Consider the following 18381-nt stretch of genomic DNA (forward strand, 5'->3'; position numbering starts at 1 on the left):
TAAATTTTGCTCTCTTAAAAAATGCATACAGGTGTCAAGTATTGGCAAAAAATAATGGCATGGTCAAATGATTACTGGCTCACCATAGCATGAATTGCTGAAGATGGGCTATTTTGATCACCCCTTGTCTGATTTGCATCTGCCTGCAATGTGCCTTGTAAATATATAGCTAATAGCTCTCTAGAGCCAAATTTTGTTTATCAAATCTGAATAACACTTGCTCAGAAAAGTTATCTGGGCTATAACAAGGTGGAGCTGGAGTGTGGGTAATGGGCATCCAAAAAAAAAGGTAATAAAATCCTAGAAAAAATTGTTACCATTCCAGGGTCCACATTGTAGATGAGAATTTTATCTTGACATTATCAAGACTGAGTTTAACTTGGTCACAAGCTTCCAAAAACTGGGTTACTAGGTCAAATCTTAGGAATGAAATGCTTTACTTCTTTAGATTCTACATGTTCAATGATTTTTTTTAGATTGTTTATCTTTACACTTTCTTAGCTGTGTTTGATTGTAGATCAAGTGCATTCAAAAACAAGGTCAGCCATGCAAATCTAAGAAAACCTTGTTACCACTCAAAACGCCACATTTATAAGTCAATCTTGATAAAAGATTGCAAATCTTGACAATATGAATCCCAAGTTTTAATCTTGGTCAAGTCTGAGAAAAAACTTGTTTCGACAATAGAGGCTACATGTATGACTCTTTCTTAATGAAATTTAAGCTGTCATATGTGTTGCGTTCTATAAATCTGGGCATAATGCATGTGCGTAAAGTGTCGTCCCAGATTAGCCTGTGCAGTCCGCACAGGCAAATCAGTGACGACACTTTCCGCCTAAACTTGATTTTGGTAAGAAGGGACTTCCTTGAAACTAAAAACACCATAAAAGCGGAAAGTTTCGTCCCTGATTAGCCTGTGCAGACTGCACAGGCTATTCTGGGACGACATTTTACGCACATGCATTAAGCCCAGTTTTCTCAGATTATGGCTCATATGAAGGCCGTATATGAATCTGTGTCAAGTGGGTTCAGTCAAGAGAGTGTTTTTGTTCCATCATTTCCCTATTATTTTTATGTTGAGTTTTGATTTTTGTTTATTTTGTTTGAATATTGTTTTATAGTATTGTCTTATTAAAGCAAAACTGCATATTTCTTATTCAGTTCATTTTTTGACAGGATTTTGTGATGGAATATTATTTAGATAAAACTGTTTATTCACAGAAGATTTCATTGGAACATATCGGCATATCCATGAAAGATTTCTTCACAGACTCCGCTGCTTAAAGTTTGCTTTAATGTTAATTACTTCAGATACAACGGATATGTTTGTTTATTAAATATAACAGATGTTACTACACGATAGTGAATCTCTTTAAATAATTTTTGTTAAATGGCATAATAAATTTTGATGTCTTTAAGCAGGCATACACTTGCATATTGTAGGTGTGTACACATTGTTAGGAGTATCATGCAGACCTCAAATTGTGCATGTATACATTTTAATAAGAACATTTGTTACAACTATTAAAAAGCAATGTTATTGCAGTTAATAGAATGTTTTTAAATTTTACTTAGGGGTAGGAAATGAGATGGGATTTAAAAAAAAGAAAATATTGGGCCAGTGTAGTTGCTAGGTTATTTTCCGTTTTGTATTATTGCTGATCATAAACTCATATGTCCATGGTATGGTATACAGTGAACTCCTCCCGATGACAGGAAGTCAAGGGATTTGTAAGAAAACCGAGCCATTTAAACTTAGAGTTAACTTAATGTCTATTTCTTTGTTTGCGCAATTAAGATTAAGTCAACTATTAATATTCTTTTAAGCTCACCTGAGCACAACGTGCTCATGGTGAGCTTTTGTGATCGCTTTTTGTCCGTCGTCCGTTGTGCGGCTTCAACATTTGCCTTGTTAACTCTCTAGAGGCCACATTTATTGTCCGATTTTCATGAAATTTGGTCAGAAGATTGGTTTCGATGATATCTTGGATGAATTTGAAAATGGTTATGTTTGCTTGAAAAACATGGCTGCCAAGGGGCGGGGCATTTTTTCTTTTATGGCTATATATGGCTATAGTAAAATCATGTTAACACTCTAGAGGCCACATTTATTGTCTGATCTTCATAAAACTTGGTCAGAAGATTCATCCCAAAAATATCTTGGACGAGTTCGAAAATGATGCTGGTTGGTTGAAAAACATGGCCGCAAGGGGTGGGGCATTATTCCTTATATGGCTATAGTAAAACCTTGTTAACACTCTAGAGGCCACATTTATTTTCCAATCTTCATGAAACTTGCTCAGAAGATTTGTCCCACTGATATCTTGGATGAGTTCAAAAATGGTAACCTTTGCTTGAAAAACATGGCTGCCAAGTGGCGGGACATTTTTCCTTATATGGCTATAGTAAAATCTTGTTAACACTCTAGAGGCCACATTTATTTCCAATCTTCATGAAACTTGGTCAGAAGATTCATCCTAATAATATCTTGGGAGAGTTCGAAAATGATGCCATTTGGTTGAAAAACATGGCCGCCAGGGGACGGGTCATTTTTCCTTACATGTATATGGCTATATATATAGTATAACCTTGTTAACACTCTAGAGGCCACATTTATTGTCCAATCTTGATGAAATATGGTCAGAAGACATAGATTTTTTAATACATCCAAATACTAGTATAACTGTTACAATGCACCAATAATTTTAATGAACATCTTAGTTTTGATAACTGGCATTTTATACAGTCAGAGAAAGTTTATTTCTTTAAATAGTATACAGTGAAAGAATGGATAAACTCATAAAACATATGCATTAACAAAACTGAATGTGAATATATGAAATACGTAAAAAGCGTATTGTATGATTGCAAAGATTATTGGTGCTGAGTTGATGTGTCATGGCCATATTGTAGTGCAGACCTGTGTTGCTGTTGCCATGGATTGCCAAGTATGAATCTGTCAGTGCCTTAGTAGTTGTCATTCTGATTGGTTTAATTATGAATTGTCAACCTGATGAGGCACTGCTGAATAGTGGACATTTAATGAAGAGCAAGGCACAACTGTGTGTTTGCAAGTTAAGTTCCAAATAGAATATTATGAAGTAGCTCCCCATTTTAATTGTGCAAGAAGCATTTTTAAGCTTGGCTGTTTTCGGAAAAAACCCGAGGTATTGTCATAGCCAGCTTGTCGTCTGCCGTCCGCCGTGCTAAAACCTTAACATTGGCTCTAAAATCAAAGTGCGTCCACCTGCAACTTTGAAACATCATATGTAGATGCACCTTGATGAGTTCTACAGGCCACACCCATTTTGGGTCAAAGGTCAAGGTCACTTTGACCTCTAAAAAAAATATTTTTTAATCTGAAAAGTTTTCATTTATTCACAAAAGCACCCACAGCCGAGCGTTGGCACCCGTTATGCGGTGCTCTTGTTCAAGAATCACATCATTTTGTAACTGATGTCAGTGGTATCTGATCTTTTGATTCTTCCTTTTTTCTTTGTTTACAATTTTGTTCTTATGTTATTGTTTTTCTATTGCATGTTTTTGTCAGATTATTGCATAACCTATGTGTGCCAATTGTAAATAATGACAACTATTATATTTCTATTTTGATTGCAGGTTTTTTAATAGGTATACATGCATTTCTTTGCTTCAAAACTCAATGTGTATGAATTATTATAGAGACCAGTTTTTAAATTAACAAATCTTGAACCTTTATAACATTAAAAAAAAGTACATTATAGGTGAAAGTTAAAGTGATACTAGTTACGGTTTTATTCTTCGAAAAACTTTAATATTTATTGATAAACAGAATGTTTACCATATACGTTAACTACATTTTTTAATACTAATAATCACCCGTTAGTTCTATGACATACCTGTAATATTTAAAAATTATTATGTGTTACCAAGATCAGATCTCATATTTTCTAATAATCTTAAAATAAATAACAAGTAGCATGTAAATAACTATGCATTAAAATGTAATGTTAAAGCACTTTTATATTATCGTGTTGATCCTTACAAATTTTTCATGTTATAAATTGAACTGATTTTTAGCTCGGCTGTTTTCGGAGAAAACCCGAGGTATTGTCATAGCCAGCTCGTCCTGTCCGCTGTCCGTGTCAAGGTTTGTTTAGTTTTTTAACATTGGCTCTAAAATCAAAGTCCTTCCACCTACAACTTTGAAACTTCACATGTAGATGCAACTTGATGAGTTTTACATGCCACATCCATTTTTTGGTCACTAGGTCAAAGGTCAAGGTCACTATGACCTCTAAAAAAAATAATCTGACACGCTTTCGCAGCCGAGCGTGGCACCCGTTATGCGGTGCTCTTGTTAGGTATTTTACACGCCGCGTGATACCGACTTATAATATATGTAATATATTTCTGTCAATGCCTCACATATTACTGAAGCTATTTTCTTTTGTATCCTGTACAAGTACTCTTCTTTTAAATAAAACTGATATAAAATCATCTCCAGACTAAAATATATTAGTTGAACCTACCAACCTACTTGTAATAGAAATGCCTGAACCCCTGAATAGTTTCGGTATCAGGTATTTGTATGCACCCATATCGAATGATCGGGGGTATATTGTTTTTGGCCTGTCTGTCATAATGTCTGTCATTCTGTCCCAAAACTTTAACCTGGGTCATAACTTTTGTATTATTGATGATATTTGGCATGCATGTGTATCTCATGGAGCTGCACATTATGAGTGGTGAAAGCTTAAGGTCAAGGTCATTCTTTAAGGTCAAAGGTCAAATATATGGCTTCAAAGTGGCGCAGTAGGGGTATTGTGTTTCACAAAGACAGCTCTTGTTTATTTTCTTTTGTTTAAAACAATTTTTTAGAATATAGCTGCTTATTTATTAACAATATGCTTTCAGTTGTGTACTAACAGTTTAATAACTACTGAATATATAGAATAAAACCCGCTAAATAGCAGACCTATTATGACAAATATGCTGTGAAGTTTAACAGGTGTGGGAACTTATATTATTCTTTTGAACAAAGCCACATAAATTCTCAAAATCAATGGAAATTTCTTAAAATAATGATAACCCAAAAAATCCAGTGTTCCTTATAGCAATAGCCAAAATTTCAACGCTAGATGTAGTATGGTAACATTTAACGAAATACAAAATGCTTGTTTGTTATTTTTTTTGTCACAATGTATTCCAGGTGAATTTCCCGCGACGATAGTTTAATATTGTCAATTCTTTCACTGCACACAATCCAGAGCTCCAGATAATTTTTTAAGATAAAGAGTATTTCACTCATGACTTTTTTAGCTGATGAGTAAAATACAAAATCAAAGACTTTTGCGGGAGTATTACTCCCGCAAAGTCTTTGATTTTGTATTTTATAACAAATATATACATGAACATGCAGAAAACACGTACTAATAATAAAGAACATCTACTCTTGTTTACATAAACATGCATTTTTAAATGGCTTATCATATATATAATCTGAATTGGGGCACTGTTGGTCCAACTTTTAATTGCAAAAAATGTGTGTCAATTTTTATGATGATTTCTTTCACTCATCAAAAGTATAATTATGCGTTTTTGGAAATTTTCCATGAGTATTATACGCAAATACGCATCTTATCTTGACCTCTGACACCATCATAAGCAAAACAAAATATCGAGTTGTTTGTATGCAACGTGTTAAAGATATATAAGTGGTATTCAAAATCGGATGACTGTTGCTTTGCATGTTGACTTTGGAAGATGATGATGACATCGACCGCCTAATTAAACTGTCATCAAAAGATGTTACATGTATTGTAATTTTGATTTTGTTTTTTGACAGTGTATACTGACTTAGGCAAAGTTATCACGGCACTTTGTGCTAGTCAAAATTATTGTTTGTGTATCTGAACAGACATCTGTAGATACGCCAGACGCGCTGGATGGATACTGTCTCTTAAACTTCTATAAATTTGAGGGAATACCAGTTTCAAAGAATGGTTATTGATGGAATAGTTGTGGCTTGTCATTTACAGTTTTGTTTTATTGATCATTTGACAAAATATATGACCATCAGATCCAGTATTCACCAGCCAATTCTGAGACTTAGGAATAAAGAATAGACATGGAACCAAGACAAATGCGTTCAGTGTTTGAATATGTGTCGCGTTCTCAGAAAACTGGGCATAATGCCTGTGCGTAAAGTGTCGTCCCAGATTAGCCTGTGCAGTCCGCACAGGCTAATCAGGGACGACACTTTTCGCCTTAAGATTTTCGGTAAGAAGGGACTTCCTTTAAACGAAAAATGCCATAAAAGCGGAAAGTGTCGTCCCTGATTAGCCTTTGCGGACTGCACAGACTTATCAAGGACTACACTTTACGCACATGCATAATGCCCAGTTTTCTCAGAACGCTACACATATATACAGGCCTCCACTGGTGATTATGTCATTAACAAAATGTTCTACATGAAGAAGGATATAGATAGGTGTGTTTAATGCCAAGTCTGACTCAAAATTTAAGCAATTCTTGAATATATCAATTAAAAGAATATTCTTTATTCGTAGACTTAAGTCTAATAATTGTTTGGTAAATACGGACCCGGATGACCATCGGATGATTTCGACAGTTTCTCACCCGATGAAGTGGCTGAACTTTAATTGAGCCTTGTTCTTATAAAACTGGGCTTAATGCATGTGCGTAAAGTGTCATCCCAGATTAGCTTGTGACTAACACTTTCCGCCTAAAATTGATTTTCGATAAGGAGGGACTTCATTGAAACTAAAAATACCATAAAAGCGGAAAGTGTCGTACCTGATTAGCCTTTGCGGACTGCACATGCTTATTTGGGACGACATTTTAAGCACATGCATTAAGCCCAGTTTTCTCAGAACGCGGCTCAATTGACTAGCCTCTGCTACTTGTCAAGTATCACATTGTTTCTTATTCATAAGCTTTTAACAGTTAGAAGAGCATTAACACAACGAAGTCAAAATGCTACTATCTTTAACTACTATATTAATAATACATAACAGCGGGAATACAGTCTGTAAATGCAGACTAAAGAATCAATAACAAGGCTGAAATCACCACATATGAATAAAGAATGATTTTCAAGTCTTTCAACGAAAAGCGATATTCACTAACACAAATATCACTTGCAAATAAACATACCGAGAGAATGAACAACAGAGTTATGTATTTTATAATCAGTCATATTGTATATGAAAATACCTGTTCCCCTAAAATTAGCTGAATCATAGTTAAAAAAGCATTCAGTCACCATTCCGAATAAATGGTTTTGTACATATCAATTGTGAAATATGTGTCACGCAGACAATATATAAATCATATCTAACATAATTCCACACGACCTTCGGCAATAAATGCTCGACAAGGCTTACGTTCTTTTATTTTAAGTATAACATTCGAAAACGGTAGGACAACAACTTGTTATTCTCTGTAAATAAAAATTACAAATTGAAACTGGACAAACAGGACATGCACCTTTAATGGTAAATGTATTTATGTTGGTCATTTCTGGACAAAAGCATTTTCCTGTCAGTGTAATTATTCGTAATGCATAGATTAACTCCCTTATTATGAGGTACTTTGAAATTATTCTAGATTTTAAAAAGTCGCAATTGCGAGATAATGTTTCTATCATTTTTTGGTTTTTAAAATAACGCCAGGCACCAGAACGCGTCCATGGTGATGTGGAATGAATTGAATCACGTAGTTTTATTATGTTATTTTGTACAAGCCAAGGCCGCGACTTCGATTTTCCGCCCACGGATACCGCGTGGGTTTGATTATTCAAATCATCGATTGCAAGAAACAGCTGAAATACATTGATATTTAAACAATAATTTTTTTTAATTTCAACGGCTGGTTTTCCTCTTGTCCGACATTTTTACTCTTACTACCCTGACTGACTTTCAAATCCTATTGATTCCCCTGTATTGGAAATGAATGAAGAAACACATATTTATACCATCTTTATCAAGCCATTTGTGTTTGCCCTTTCTAAAGGCATGCCGACCTCTCTTTCGTCCGTCTACTTTGTATTCCGCTTCGTTTGTGTTTTTTTATGTTAGCGGAATTTCTTCACATTGCTCTCTCTTAAAGAACTTCAGAGCGGTATAAATTATATGTGCTATCCGTGCAAATATGTCCTTCCTAGTTAAAAAATATCCAGTGGGAATGCTTATACGACAACTTACTGCGTTTAAGTGATGTGAGTTTGAACTCACCGTCAAAATGGCGTCGTTTTGATGTTTATCGTAAAAGAGAATTGTGTATTGTAATTACCCAGTAAGCCACTTAATAATTCTTTTTAATGAATACGCCATTTCGGCCCTCCAAAACATGCAGAACACGGGCATTAACATGCTGTCTAAGTTCTCCTGACTGATGATGACTAGGGTACGGTTTAGACAGTATCGCTGGAAGCAACTCGTAGAACACCTCTCTGATTGGGTCTTGCTGGGTCTATGAGTGAAACTGCATAATGCCGTATTAGCATGTATTTGTGTAGGAGTGACTGACTGTGACAGGTTGGGACTGGTTGGCCTTACGTGGGAATAGACAATATACATCATCAACACCGCTCTGGCATTAATTTACATAACATTGGTAAGGACTTATCTCTGAGTATGGTTAAGGCAATGCTGATTCAAGCAGTTTGAACAACGCAGATCCAGCTGAGACTTACTGCTACTGGTTGGCTGTGCGTAGGAAGCTACCATACACATCAACAGCTTGGGCAAAAACTGAGTCTTTAGCATTGGGTCAGCACGACATTTAAACCGACACTACCTGCATTCATAATTTTCACATAAATTTTGATATGATACTGCCACATCTGCTCAACCGATAACTAAAATCAAAATTGCTGGATTCTGGGTTTTTCTGTAAAACGGTACCGTATAATATCTTTTTGCAATTACCATTTTTAAGTTTAAATATTACAGTGCGAAAAGTTATGCACTTACACGTGGCGCATGTTTTTGTTGTGAAAAGACACAATAACAACGTTGAGCAAGAGAAACACAAAATTGCAAAGCGACATAAAGCGTGTTTTAACAACGCATATAATCCTGTGTTGTCCTTCAAGTAAAGCTTTAAAAAGAAAATATAGAAATAAAATCAACAACAACTAACATTAATTAACGAACGCATAACTGTAACCCTAGCGAAAATATTACATTGTCTGAATATATGTAATATAAAATAAACATTAGAAAACAACGCAATAAGTAGTTGAAAGCAAAATAGTATAGTCTTCGTAGTTGGCTACATTTGCAAGTACTATCTTTTAAGACGACTAGAAAATCTTGACGGAATAAATTCTTCAATGTATTAATCAACTTGAGTGTTTGAATATATATAATATAATATATGTTTATTTTATTTATTTTTTCAGACTACCAACATGAAGATACGATCATACGCAATATTTTAGTGTTACCTGTTGTTGTTTTTTTCAACAAAACTTCTTGAAAAAACATTAAAAACTAGGTGAGATAACGTAGGCGTTCAAAACAGTATGTTACATGTAAATTAAGGAAACATATTGTTGTTATCTTGTTTGCGTGGTTACAATGTATGTTGGCATCTGTGACAATTTAGAGAGGCGTGTCTATAAAATATATAAAAGGGCGATAGTTTGGTGTTTTATTTATTCCACTTCTGCGTTTGAATTAAACTTCAAATAATAAGAGGATATGATGAACATCATGAGGCTACTTATCGTAAGTCATCTTTTTTCATTAATAAGATGATTGCTTTAATATAACGCAAGGGTTCTTTTTGTTTTAATTGTAGATAGGCATGATTTGATAGAAAACATTAAGCGCTTATAATATTTTTCATTTGTTGGACCGATAAAACTGTAGCATTGAATGACTTAAGGGTAACGTATTAATGGACACCGACATTCACAAGTGAATGCATGGTTTTGTGTTCATTGAACACTTAAGGGAGTCGACTATTTTCATTAAACGCACATTGAAAACTGTTTTTACAGATTTTTTAATCATATAAATCCTTTTATTTAACGCTAAGTGATGATGTAAATAATGTAGGAAATATTTTTACTCACTACAAAGACTATCCTATCGAATACTTTTTAGAATTTAATTTTGGGTGTGTTTATGTTATAAATACAGTTATGGTTTGTCACCATTCCTCTTAGTACAGCATGAAGTTAAGATAAATAATAGGAAATGTTAATAGTATCGTAACTGCTCACAAACGATAATAAGATGTAAGCATACATTTGAAAACATTACTTTTGGTATAAGCCATTTTCACTCGCACGATTTTGGGTCTTTCTCACTCTATTGCTGACAACTATATGTAAAGATATAATCCCGAAAGCTTCCAAAATTGTTCTCTATGTACATACTAAAAAGTCGTAAACGAACTCGTTTGGACATTTAACATATTTGCCTAAAATGCTTCTTATTGTTATTATAACTTGTATAGTGGTTTACATCTCAGTATGTGTCACGATTCACAAATTTTGATCAGAATTACATTATCCTTGAATATAACTATAACACTGAAAGCGAATGCTATATAGGTTTGAGTAGCCGTTGGAGTATAAAACTTATCTAAGTCAGCATCATAAATTACATTTTTTGGCGCAAGTACGACTAGCTCTAGTTGTTTGTTTCACAAACCACGACGTGTTCTGTGTCTGTTGTTTGCATCTTCATGCTAGTAGCGCATTAACTTGTACCTGGACAGCATAGTAAAACAATTTATTTTATATAAGTGATACTCAGAAACACAAACAGGAAACATCTGTGCAGCATCGCACAATTATTTGGTCTCAGAAATAACTATATGAGAGCTTTTTTCGATTAAAAACGACATACATTTCCTCTTTATTCCTGTCCCCGAATCGTCGGAATCCCTATATAGAGTGACCATGCAATTTAACTACCATGACTCGCTACCAGCTGTCTGAACAGGTACATTCCTTACAATGTCCTTACCACGGGACAACAGGTCAACAACCAGATAATATACCAGGCAATCACATATATTCTCCCATCTAATTGGATTCGACTTACATTCCGCTTTTACTGTCACAACTTGCAAGACCATATCTTGTTACACGCATAAGCAAACACCATACACATAATTATATTTGACACAAACCATTCAGCAGCAACGAACTCAATATTAAAACATAATTTTGTGATAAACGTGTATTTTAAAAATGCTTATTTGAGATTATATTCTTTATAAAAAGTCGCTTGTTTACAAATGCCACTTTGTTTTCGTTCGTAGACAACCGTCTACATGTTTTGTATTACTGACAGCAGAAACGCGGCGTCTCTGCCACAAAACCAGGCATACTAATTGGTATTTGAGAACTAGTCCTAAAAGTACTTATTATTGCTATTTAAAAACACTGACTTGATTCACAATAGTAATATTGCTATATTTCATTTCGGTTGCCATGTAACTAGGCCAATATTCAAACAAAAAAATCTAACAGGTCATAATCTATGTATTTCTGCAATCCCATTTGATATTGAGGAAGACATTATTGTTCAATACATCAAGGAGAAAACAAATGTATACAATACAAAAAACTGTGTCCAAGTATATGTCAAATTTGGATTTTCCATTGTAACAAAGTTGAATTATATGTCTTGATATTTAAGTTTAACTTGAAGTTTAAGTTGAAAAATGGTTCTAGAACGAAATCACGCGACAGTTTCTCTCGGCTTTTACAGGTAAACTGCATTCTCCTTGCACTTGTGTGCCAGTGTGCCGCAAAACCATGTCAGGAGGACACGCCATGTAGCGATGGATGTATGTATTACTTAGAGGATAATACACGGCTGAGCTGGGCCGGGCCTGTATGTACACTTATAACGTTGCTTACGTCGTCATCTTGAGTAAATTTACTTAACCCATTTAAGCCTAGTGAACTCCCCATCCTTCATAATTGGATCAATTTATTTCCAAATTTAGGGATGTATAGTATATTTATTTCTTTATTTAAAATATTTCTTACAGAAATTAATTTAAGCAAACAGCGCAGACCCTGATGAGACGCCGCATGATGCGGCCGCGACAGTTACAACTGTATTATAATTCAAGTTTACATCACTACGCGTTATGATGAATATGACTTAAGGCATTTCCTTAAATTTAAGGGAAAAACAGCAAAAACCTAAGGCAAAATGACAACCTTAGGTAATTTTTTTTCCCTTAGGTGGTTGGTGAATACGGGCCCTGGATTACTCTGATTTATACTTTTTTTTAAGGTGCTACTGAGTGCCCGGAGGGAGAGGCGTGCAACGAAGAAGGATTTTGCGTACCAACCAGTAAGCGCTATATGTTTTACACTATGATGCTTTAACAAAATAGTACACGTGTCGTACGGTAAGCGTTCGATAATAAGGTTTATCACATGCCATACCCTAGCTGTTTCCCATGTAGCATAACCATTACATACGTTTTTATCTTAGACATGTGTAATATACTTTTAAGCGTTCGCTTACTAACAAAATTCCTAAACTGGGTTAAAACCAACAGTTTGTATGTATCAGTTGCTACTTACCGCAATGGCAGCGAGGACCACATACTTACAAAACACCGATATCACATGACACGGCATTTCTGAAATCAATATTAAAGACTAAAAATCTCAAACACTAAAAACATCTATGTTGCCTTGATTAAGACCTGACAACAGGTCGACAACATAACACTATAAACTATATATATATCTTTGAACAAAACAAAAAAACATGGACTCGAAATGTAAGCACAACGCCGGTCTATTTTATGCACCGATGGAAGTTTCATTCAAATACTGAAACATGTAGTTCATATATCACGTTATTAAGAATGTATTTTATATAGGTCAGCATAGTTTATACCGACAAATTCGTTCTTTGTTCAAAAGTCTGGATCCTTTCATAATAAGATCAACACTTTCTCTGTTTCTTATTAGTGTTACTTATTAAGGGATATCGTTTTTACGCGATATATTCTGGTTGTATAGTTGTATGTGTTTTATCAAATTCTTAAAACGTCCTATTGACATATGAGCCTCGTTCTGAGAAAACTGGGCATAATGCATGTGCGTAAAGCGGAAAGTGTCGTCTTTGATTAGCCTCTGCGCACTGCACAGGCTAATCTGGGACGACACTTTACGCACATGCATTATGCCCAGTTTTCTCAGAACGAGGCTCCTATGATTTTCATTTCATGCCAATTGTTCTCTCGTAGTTGCGTTTGGCGATAAATGCGTCGAGGACGGTGTCCGCTCTTCAAACGCATGCGACCGAAAGGCGGGCATCAAATGTCACACGTACGACTGCTGTGGGCAAGAAAGTAATATCGAGTGCCGCGACAAGTACTGCCTGTGTGAAACCCCTCAGGGCTGGGTGTACAACAACGCAACCGTTCCCTGCAAATTCGTGGGAGGCCGGCCGATAAAAAAGCTATGTCTGGACGCCCCTGATGATTTCGGCTCACCTACTACTACTTCTACTACTACTACTACTACTACTACTACTACTACTACTACGTACCCTACTCCTACTCGTACCACCCCCCCATCTTTATATTAATACGTCTACCTTCTAACTCCCCCGTAAACGACGAGTTGCGAGCTACCGATGACCTCGACGGTAGCCAACATATAGTTTCGATTCGTCTGTCCAAATTGCATCTTACAACGTTATGCCGACACCTTTGCACGTGCTCTATATTTCTTAAAAATTTGGTAATGACAATCTCAAAAATAATGTTTATTTAACCAATTGTATTAGGGTTTCACAGTATTGGGACATCAGAGAATACACGATAAAAGCCACGTAAATTGTCATTTAAAATACTCTAAAAAAACTAATTTATACCCGACCATATCTAATCTGCCCGTTCTTGTACTAATATAACTTGTACATAAAGACCGCATGAACAACAAAGATAAAAAACAGTCGTCCTTAGCCAAAATTCTGCTTAAATACTGTGCATACATATGTACATACATCAATTAATTTGAACTGTATGCGGCATTGGAGTTTTTAATACGTGGGCATGTAAACATCAAAAAGTATTCTCTGATACAAATATTAAAAGTGTAGAAATTCTCTGTTGATCATTAGCTTAGTTCTGTCACCATGATTAAGTATAGAAATGTATTTACATTTTATGTATTCTACTTCCCTTTAATAAAACGTCAGCATAGCAATACTTGTGTTGGTGCTTTCTATGTTCTTTAGAAGTTATTAGCCTATACATATGTGGCTTGTTCTGAGAAAATTGGGCTTAATGCATGTGCGTAGAGTGTCGTCCTAGATAAGCCTGTGCAGTCCGTACAGGCTAATCAGTGACAACACTTTCCGCCTAACTGGATTTTCTTGTAGACGAGACTTCCTTTAAAACGAAAAATACCATAAAAGCGGAGTGTCGTCCCTGATAGGCCTGTGCGGACTGCACAGGCCAATCTGGGACGACACTTTACGCACATGCATTAAGCCCAGTTTTCTCAGAACACGACTCATTTGTACATATAAATTCCGATCGATACTGTTCATGTCCGATTTCCGATAAAATGTAATTCCTTAATTGACAACAAAATATTGCCATTAAGCATTTTTTGGTGTCTTCTTATTTTGCCGTAAGATTATCCGAAACAAAAACAACAGATTTAAGTCGGAGTCACCTTGGAGCGGGTTGATGGCATTCGACGGCTTTGAGTTATTACGGCAAGCGGATGCGAACTACACAGTCTAATCTGGGACGGCACTTCAGGCATACGCATGAAGCACAGTTCCCCCAAAAAGCGTCTCATATCATTAGCGTGTTCAAATGAAATGAAAATTCATTATCAATTATAATGACCATACATTCAAACAGAATATTCACGTTGTAAGCACGGTTGCAATTGAGCAATGCTCAAGTGTTGGATTCCAACCGAGCATGGTGAACAAAATCCAATGGTAATAACACAGAAGGCATCACTCATGTACTTGAAAATGTACATATGTCATCAGCGTATGTTGTCATTACCATCAAGATCGGAATAAGACGAAACTAGCCTTTTGACAAAAAAAGATCAAGCAAAGTCGCACAGGCACAATGGTGATTTTATTTGGGCTAAATGCATGTACCGTCCCAGACTGAAATGTGCAGTACGCACGGACTAATCAGAGAAGGCACTTGTCGCCTTTACGAAATTTCTCGTTTAAAGGAACTATGTTGTAAACAAAAATCATGTCTACGCGGAAAGTGCTGTCGCAGACTACCGTAATTACTCTAAGTTTTGGGACACTTAAATTAATTACTTTTGTCGTGTTCGAATATTTTAATTACAGAAAAATAAATAAAAAAATACAGTTGTCCGAAAATCTAGATACAAATACTTAGGTGTCAGAACATTAAGACACACTCTAAAGGTATTGCATAGGCGATCGGATTAGGGTATTGCACTATGCTTATAGCGTTCATTGTATCAACGACTAATAATATCACGTGATTGTAAAATACCAAGTCGTATAGTATAAATAACGTTTATGTATATTTTCAATTTATTAAAAACAAATCCCATGCATTATTTTTTTTTTACATAAAGCTTAAAAGATGAAACATTTGACTTACCGATACTCTAGTGTGAACCTGTAATTAACACAATAAAAATACAATTCTACAAACTATGAATTCTTTGTTTTCATCGGTCGTTGTCTAAGGCCTTCAGTTGTTCATGACTCGGAATAGGGCTGCACTACGTTTGGAGCGTTTAGTATTTGTCACATAATATTTCTTAAGGTGAAACAAGTGTGTATAACCGGTAAACATGGTTATTACACAATAACGCAATGTAATGTGAGGTTTTTTTTTCAGCCTAGCCGGTCATAAAAACGCATGATAGAAGTAAGCGAAAACAGGGCAGAAATCTGGTCAAATAGCGCTGAAAATATACTTGTCTGAAATAAAGAGTACTTAGTTTTGGACGAAAACCCGTATGTTCAAAAATTAAGTCACGAAAAGAAAATATTTTGCCCCCAAAAAGGGGTTTCTTGAAAATTTAGCATCCGAAAATTTAGAGTAATTACGGTAGCGTATGCGAACTGCACAGTCTTATCTGGGTCGGCACTTTAGTCATATACATGAAGCACAGTTCCCCTAGAACGCGTCTCATGTCATCAGTGTGTTCAAAATGAAAATGAAATGAAAAATATCATTATCAATTATAATAACCAAAATTTCAAACAGAATCTTCATTTGGAATTCCTTACATTCGTGAGATAATTTTCATGATCTTCAAGTTGTAAGCACGGTGCATTGAGCAACGCTCTGTGAAAAGGGAGTTTAATGGCAAGTGCGTAAAGTGTCGTCCCTGATTAGCCTGTGCAGTCCACAATGGCCTAATCAGCGACGGCACTTACCGCATGCACCGGATTTTTTGCACAAAAAGAGAATCTCTTTACTTACACGAAAAATAGAAAGCGGAATTAGTGTTGTCTGTGGTTAGTCTGCATTAAAACCCATGTTTACATAGAGCAACCCATTTGTTTTCCGCAATCTTGCAATAGAATATACTAGTATTTAACGGTCATCTCTAAACACGAAAAACAAACGACACGTTTATCAATCAGAAAATGTTTTTTTTGAATTTGACACATTTTTTTTAAATTTGCAAACCAGTGAATCAGTCGCTTTCATTATTCAAGTGTCTGTGAATCCCGATGAAATATACTCATTTATTCTATACACGTTAATTCTTTAAAACTTTTAAAATGTTGTTTCAGAAATAAAAAGAAAATTTAGGTAACCAACGAAGCAAATTTGCATGCTATTTAGGAGTGTCTTTCTTGAATCGTGAATATACTTTAGTTCAGTTTCCACAAAGATCCTAGAGGTAAAAAAAACAGTCAATTTTTCAACGTGGAAAATAATCGCCTTTACCCTATTCGTTTTAGCTTAAAAGCGGCCAGCGTACAGAGGCGGTATCGCGTCAGCATCCTTGGAAGTACTAGGCTATGTTGGGAAGACCTATTAACTGCGACTCATGTAGTGGACCTCACCAGAGATGACCATTTTAAACTGCCGAAATCAATAAGTTGCGCTCTGAGAAAACATGGCTTAATGCATGTTCGTCAAGTGTCGCCACTATTGTACCTCGTGCAGTTCGCACAGACTAATCAGGAGCAACACTTCCTGCTTTTATGCAATTTACGTATGAAGGAAGTCTTTTCTAAATTCTTAAAATCCGCACTGGCGTATCTGAGATGACACTTTACGCACATGTATGATACTCAGTTTTCCCAGACTCATTTCTATTGAAAGACACAACTTATCAAAAGTGTCAACATCGTTCCCATCTACACTTAATAACATGTTGTTGGGGGTATGGTAACTCGAAATCACTGGCAAGCTTAACAAAAATGTAAGCAAACCCTGTTATCAACAAATACAGAATTATAACAACAAACGTTATCTTTTGTGATTCTGAAGTACCGAAATAAGGCTTTTGTTTAAGAAAAATGTTTAAACACTTCGGAAACATAAACCATTAAATTAAATTCACTATTGAGTATTTTTCTTAACAATTTAATAGAAAACGAAAAAACAAAAATTGTGTTTCCATACAAATAACAGAGAGATTTTTTAATCACAGAGAACTATCTTCTTCAATACAACTATAAAGATCATATCTTCATATCTTACTAATATCATAATAATGCCCAACTACTATATACCCATTATTCATTAAAAATTAGTAACTTCACATCCTAACTGCAGTACAGTTTAAACTTATTCGGAGTGTGTTTATGTAATACAAGTATTTAACAATTTCTTTGGCTTGATTTAGCACTTCTTACAAGAAGTTTGTTCTAACTTACAAAGCTACCCTAACAACGCATCTTGGTCTAACATGCAAACATGGTTGTACACTGGTTTTTGTAATGTTTCTCCACTTACTTTATTCTTTTGTCTTATTAGGTCTCTTTGGCTTTCTATTTCTGGATGGCTGCCATCTTAATGAATTGCACTCTGGGAAATGGGGCTAAATGCACGTGTGCAAAGTATGGTGCAGAATAATCAGGTATGAAACTTCCTGCTTTTATGGAATTTTTCGGTTAAAGAATTTCTTTCTTAACAAGGAAACAAGTCAAACGGAAAGTGTGTCTCTGTTTAGCCTATGCACAGGATAATCTGGGAAGACACTTTCAGCACACAATTAAGCCCTATTTTCCCAGAGCAGGACTTCAATGAAAATTACACTTCTCACTTAAAAGAAAGAACAAAAAATACACGAAAGCTTACTAAATATCTAAAAAATAAACTCCTACCCATCATTAAACTTTATTTACTTATAATGTTCACACACAGTAACTGAAAGTGTTCAATAGGCTG

The 18381-nt window shown here is 35.3% G+C and overlaps 1 protein-coding gene across 9 annotated transcripts in view; it reads left to right on the forward strand.

Moving 5' to 3' along the window:
- The window catches only part of LOC127867606 (MOB kinase activator 3B-like), a 28592-nt gene extending 14386 nt beyond the window's left edge, over positions 1–14206 (forward strand). For 6 of the 9 annotated variants that reach the window (XR_008043576.1, XM_052408893.1, XM_052408897.1 and 3 more), the window contains 3 exons: positions 11739–11817; positions 12276–12335; positions 13246–14206. Coding sequence is in view for 6 of the 9 variants with exons in the window: in XM_052408893.1 (XP_052264853.1) it covers positions 11739–11817; positions 12276–12335; positions 13246–13589 (483 nt within the window). In the remaining 3 variants the exon portion in view is untranslated. The other 3 variants (XR_008043577.1, XR_008043575.1, XM_052408898.1) reach the window with 3 other exon arrangements.
- Positions 14207–18381: the final 4175 nt, after the last annotated feature.

The sequence above is a fragment of the Dreissena polymorpha genome, chromosome 2 (assembly GCF_020536995.1).
Source record: "Dreissena polymorpha isolate Duluth1 chromosome 2, UMN_Dpol_1.0, whole genome shotgun sequence".
Lineage (NCBI taxonomy): Eukaryota > Metazoa > Mollusca > Bivalvia > Myida > Dreissenidae > Dreissena > Dreissena polymorpha.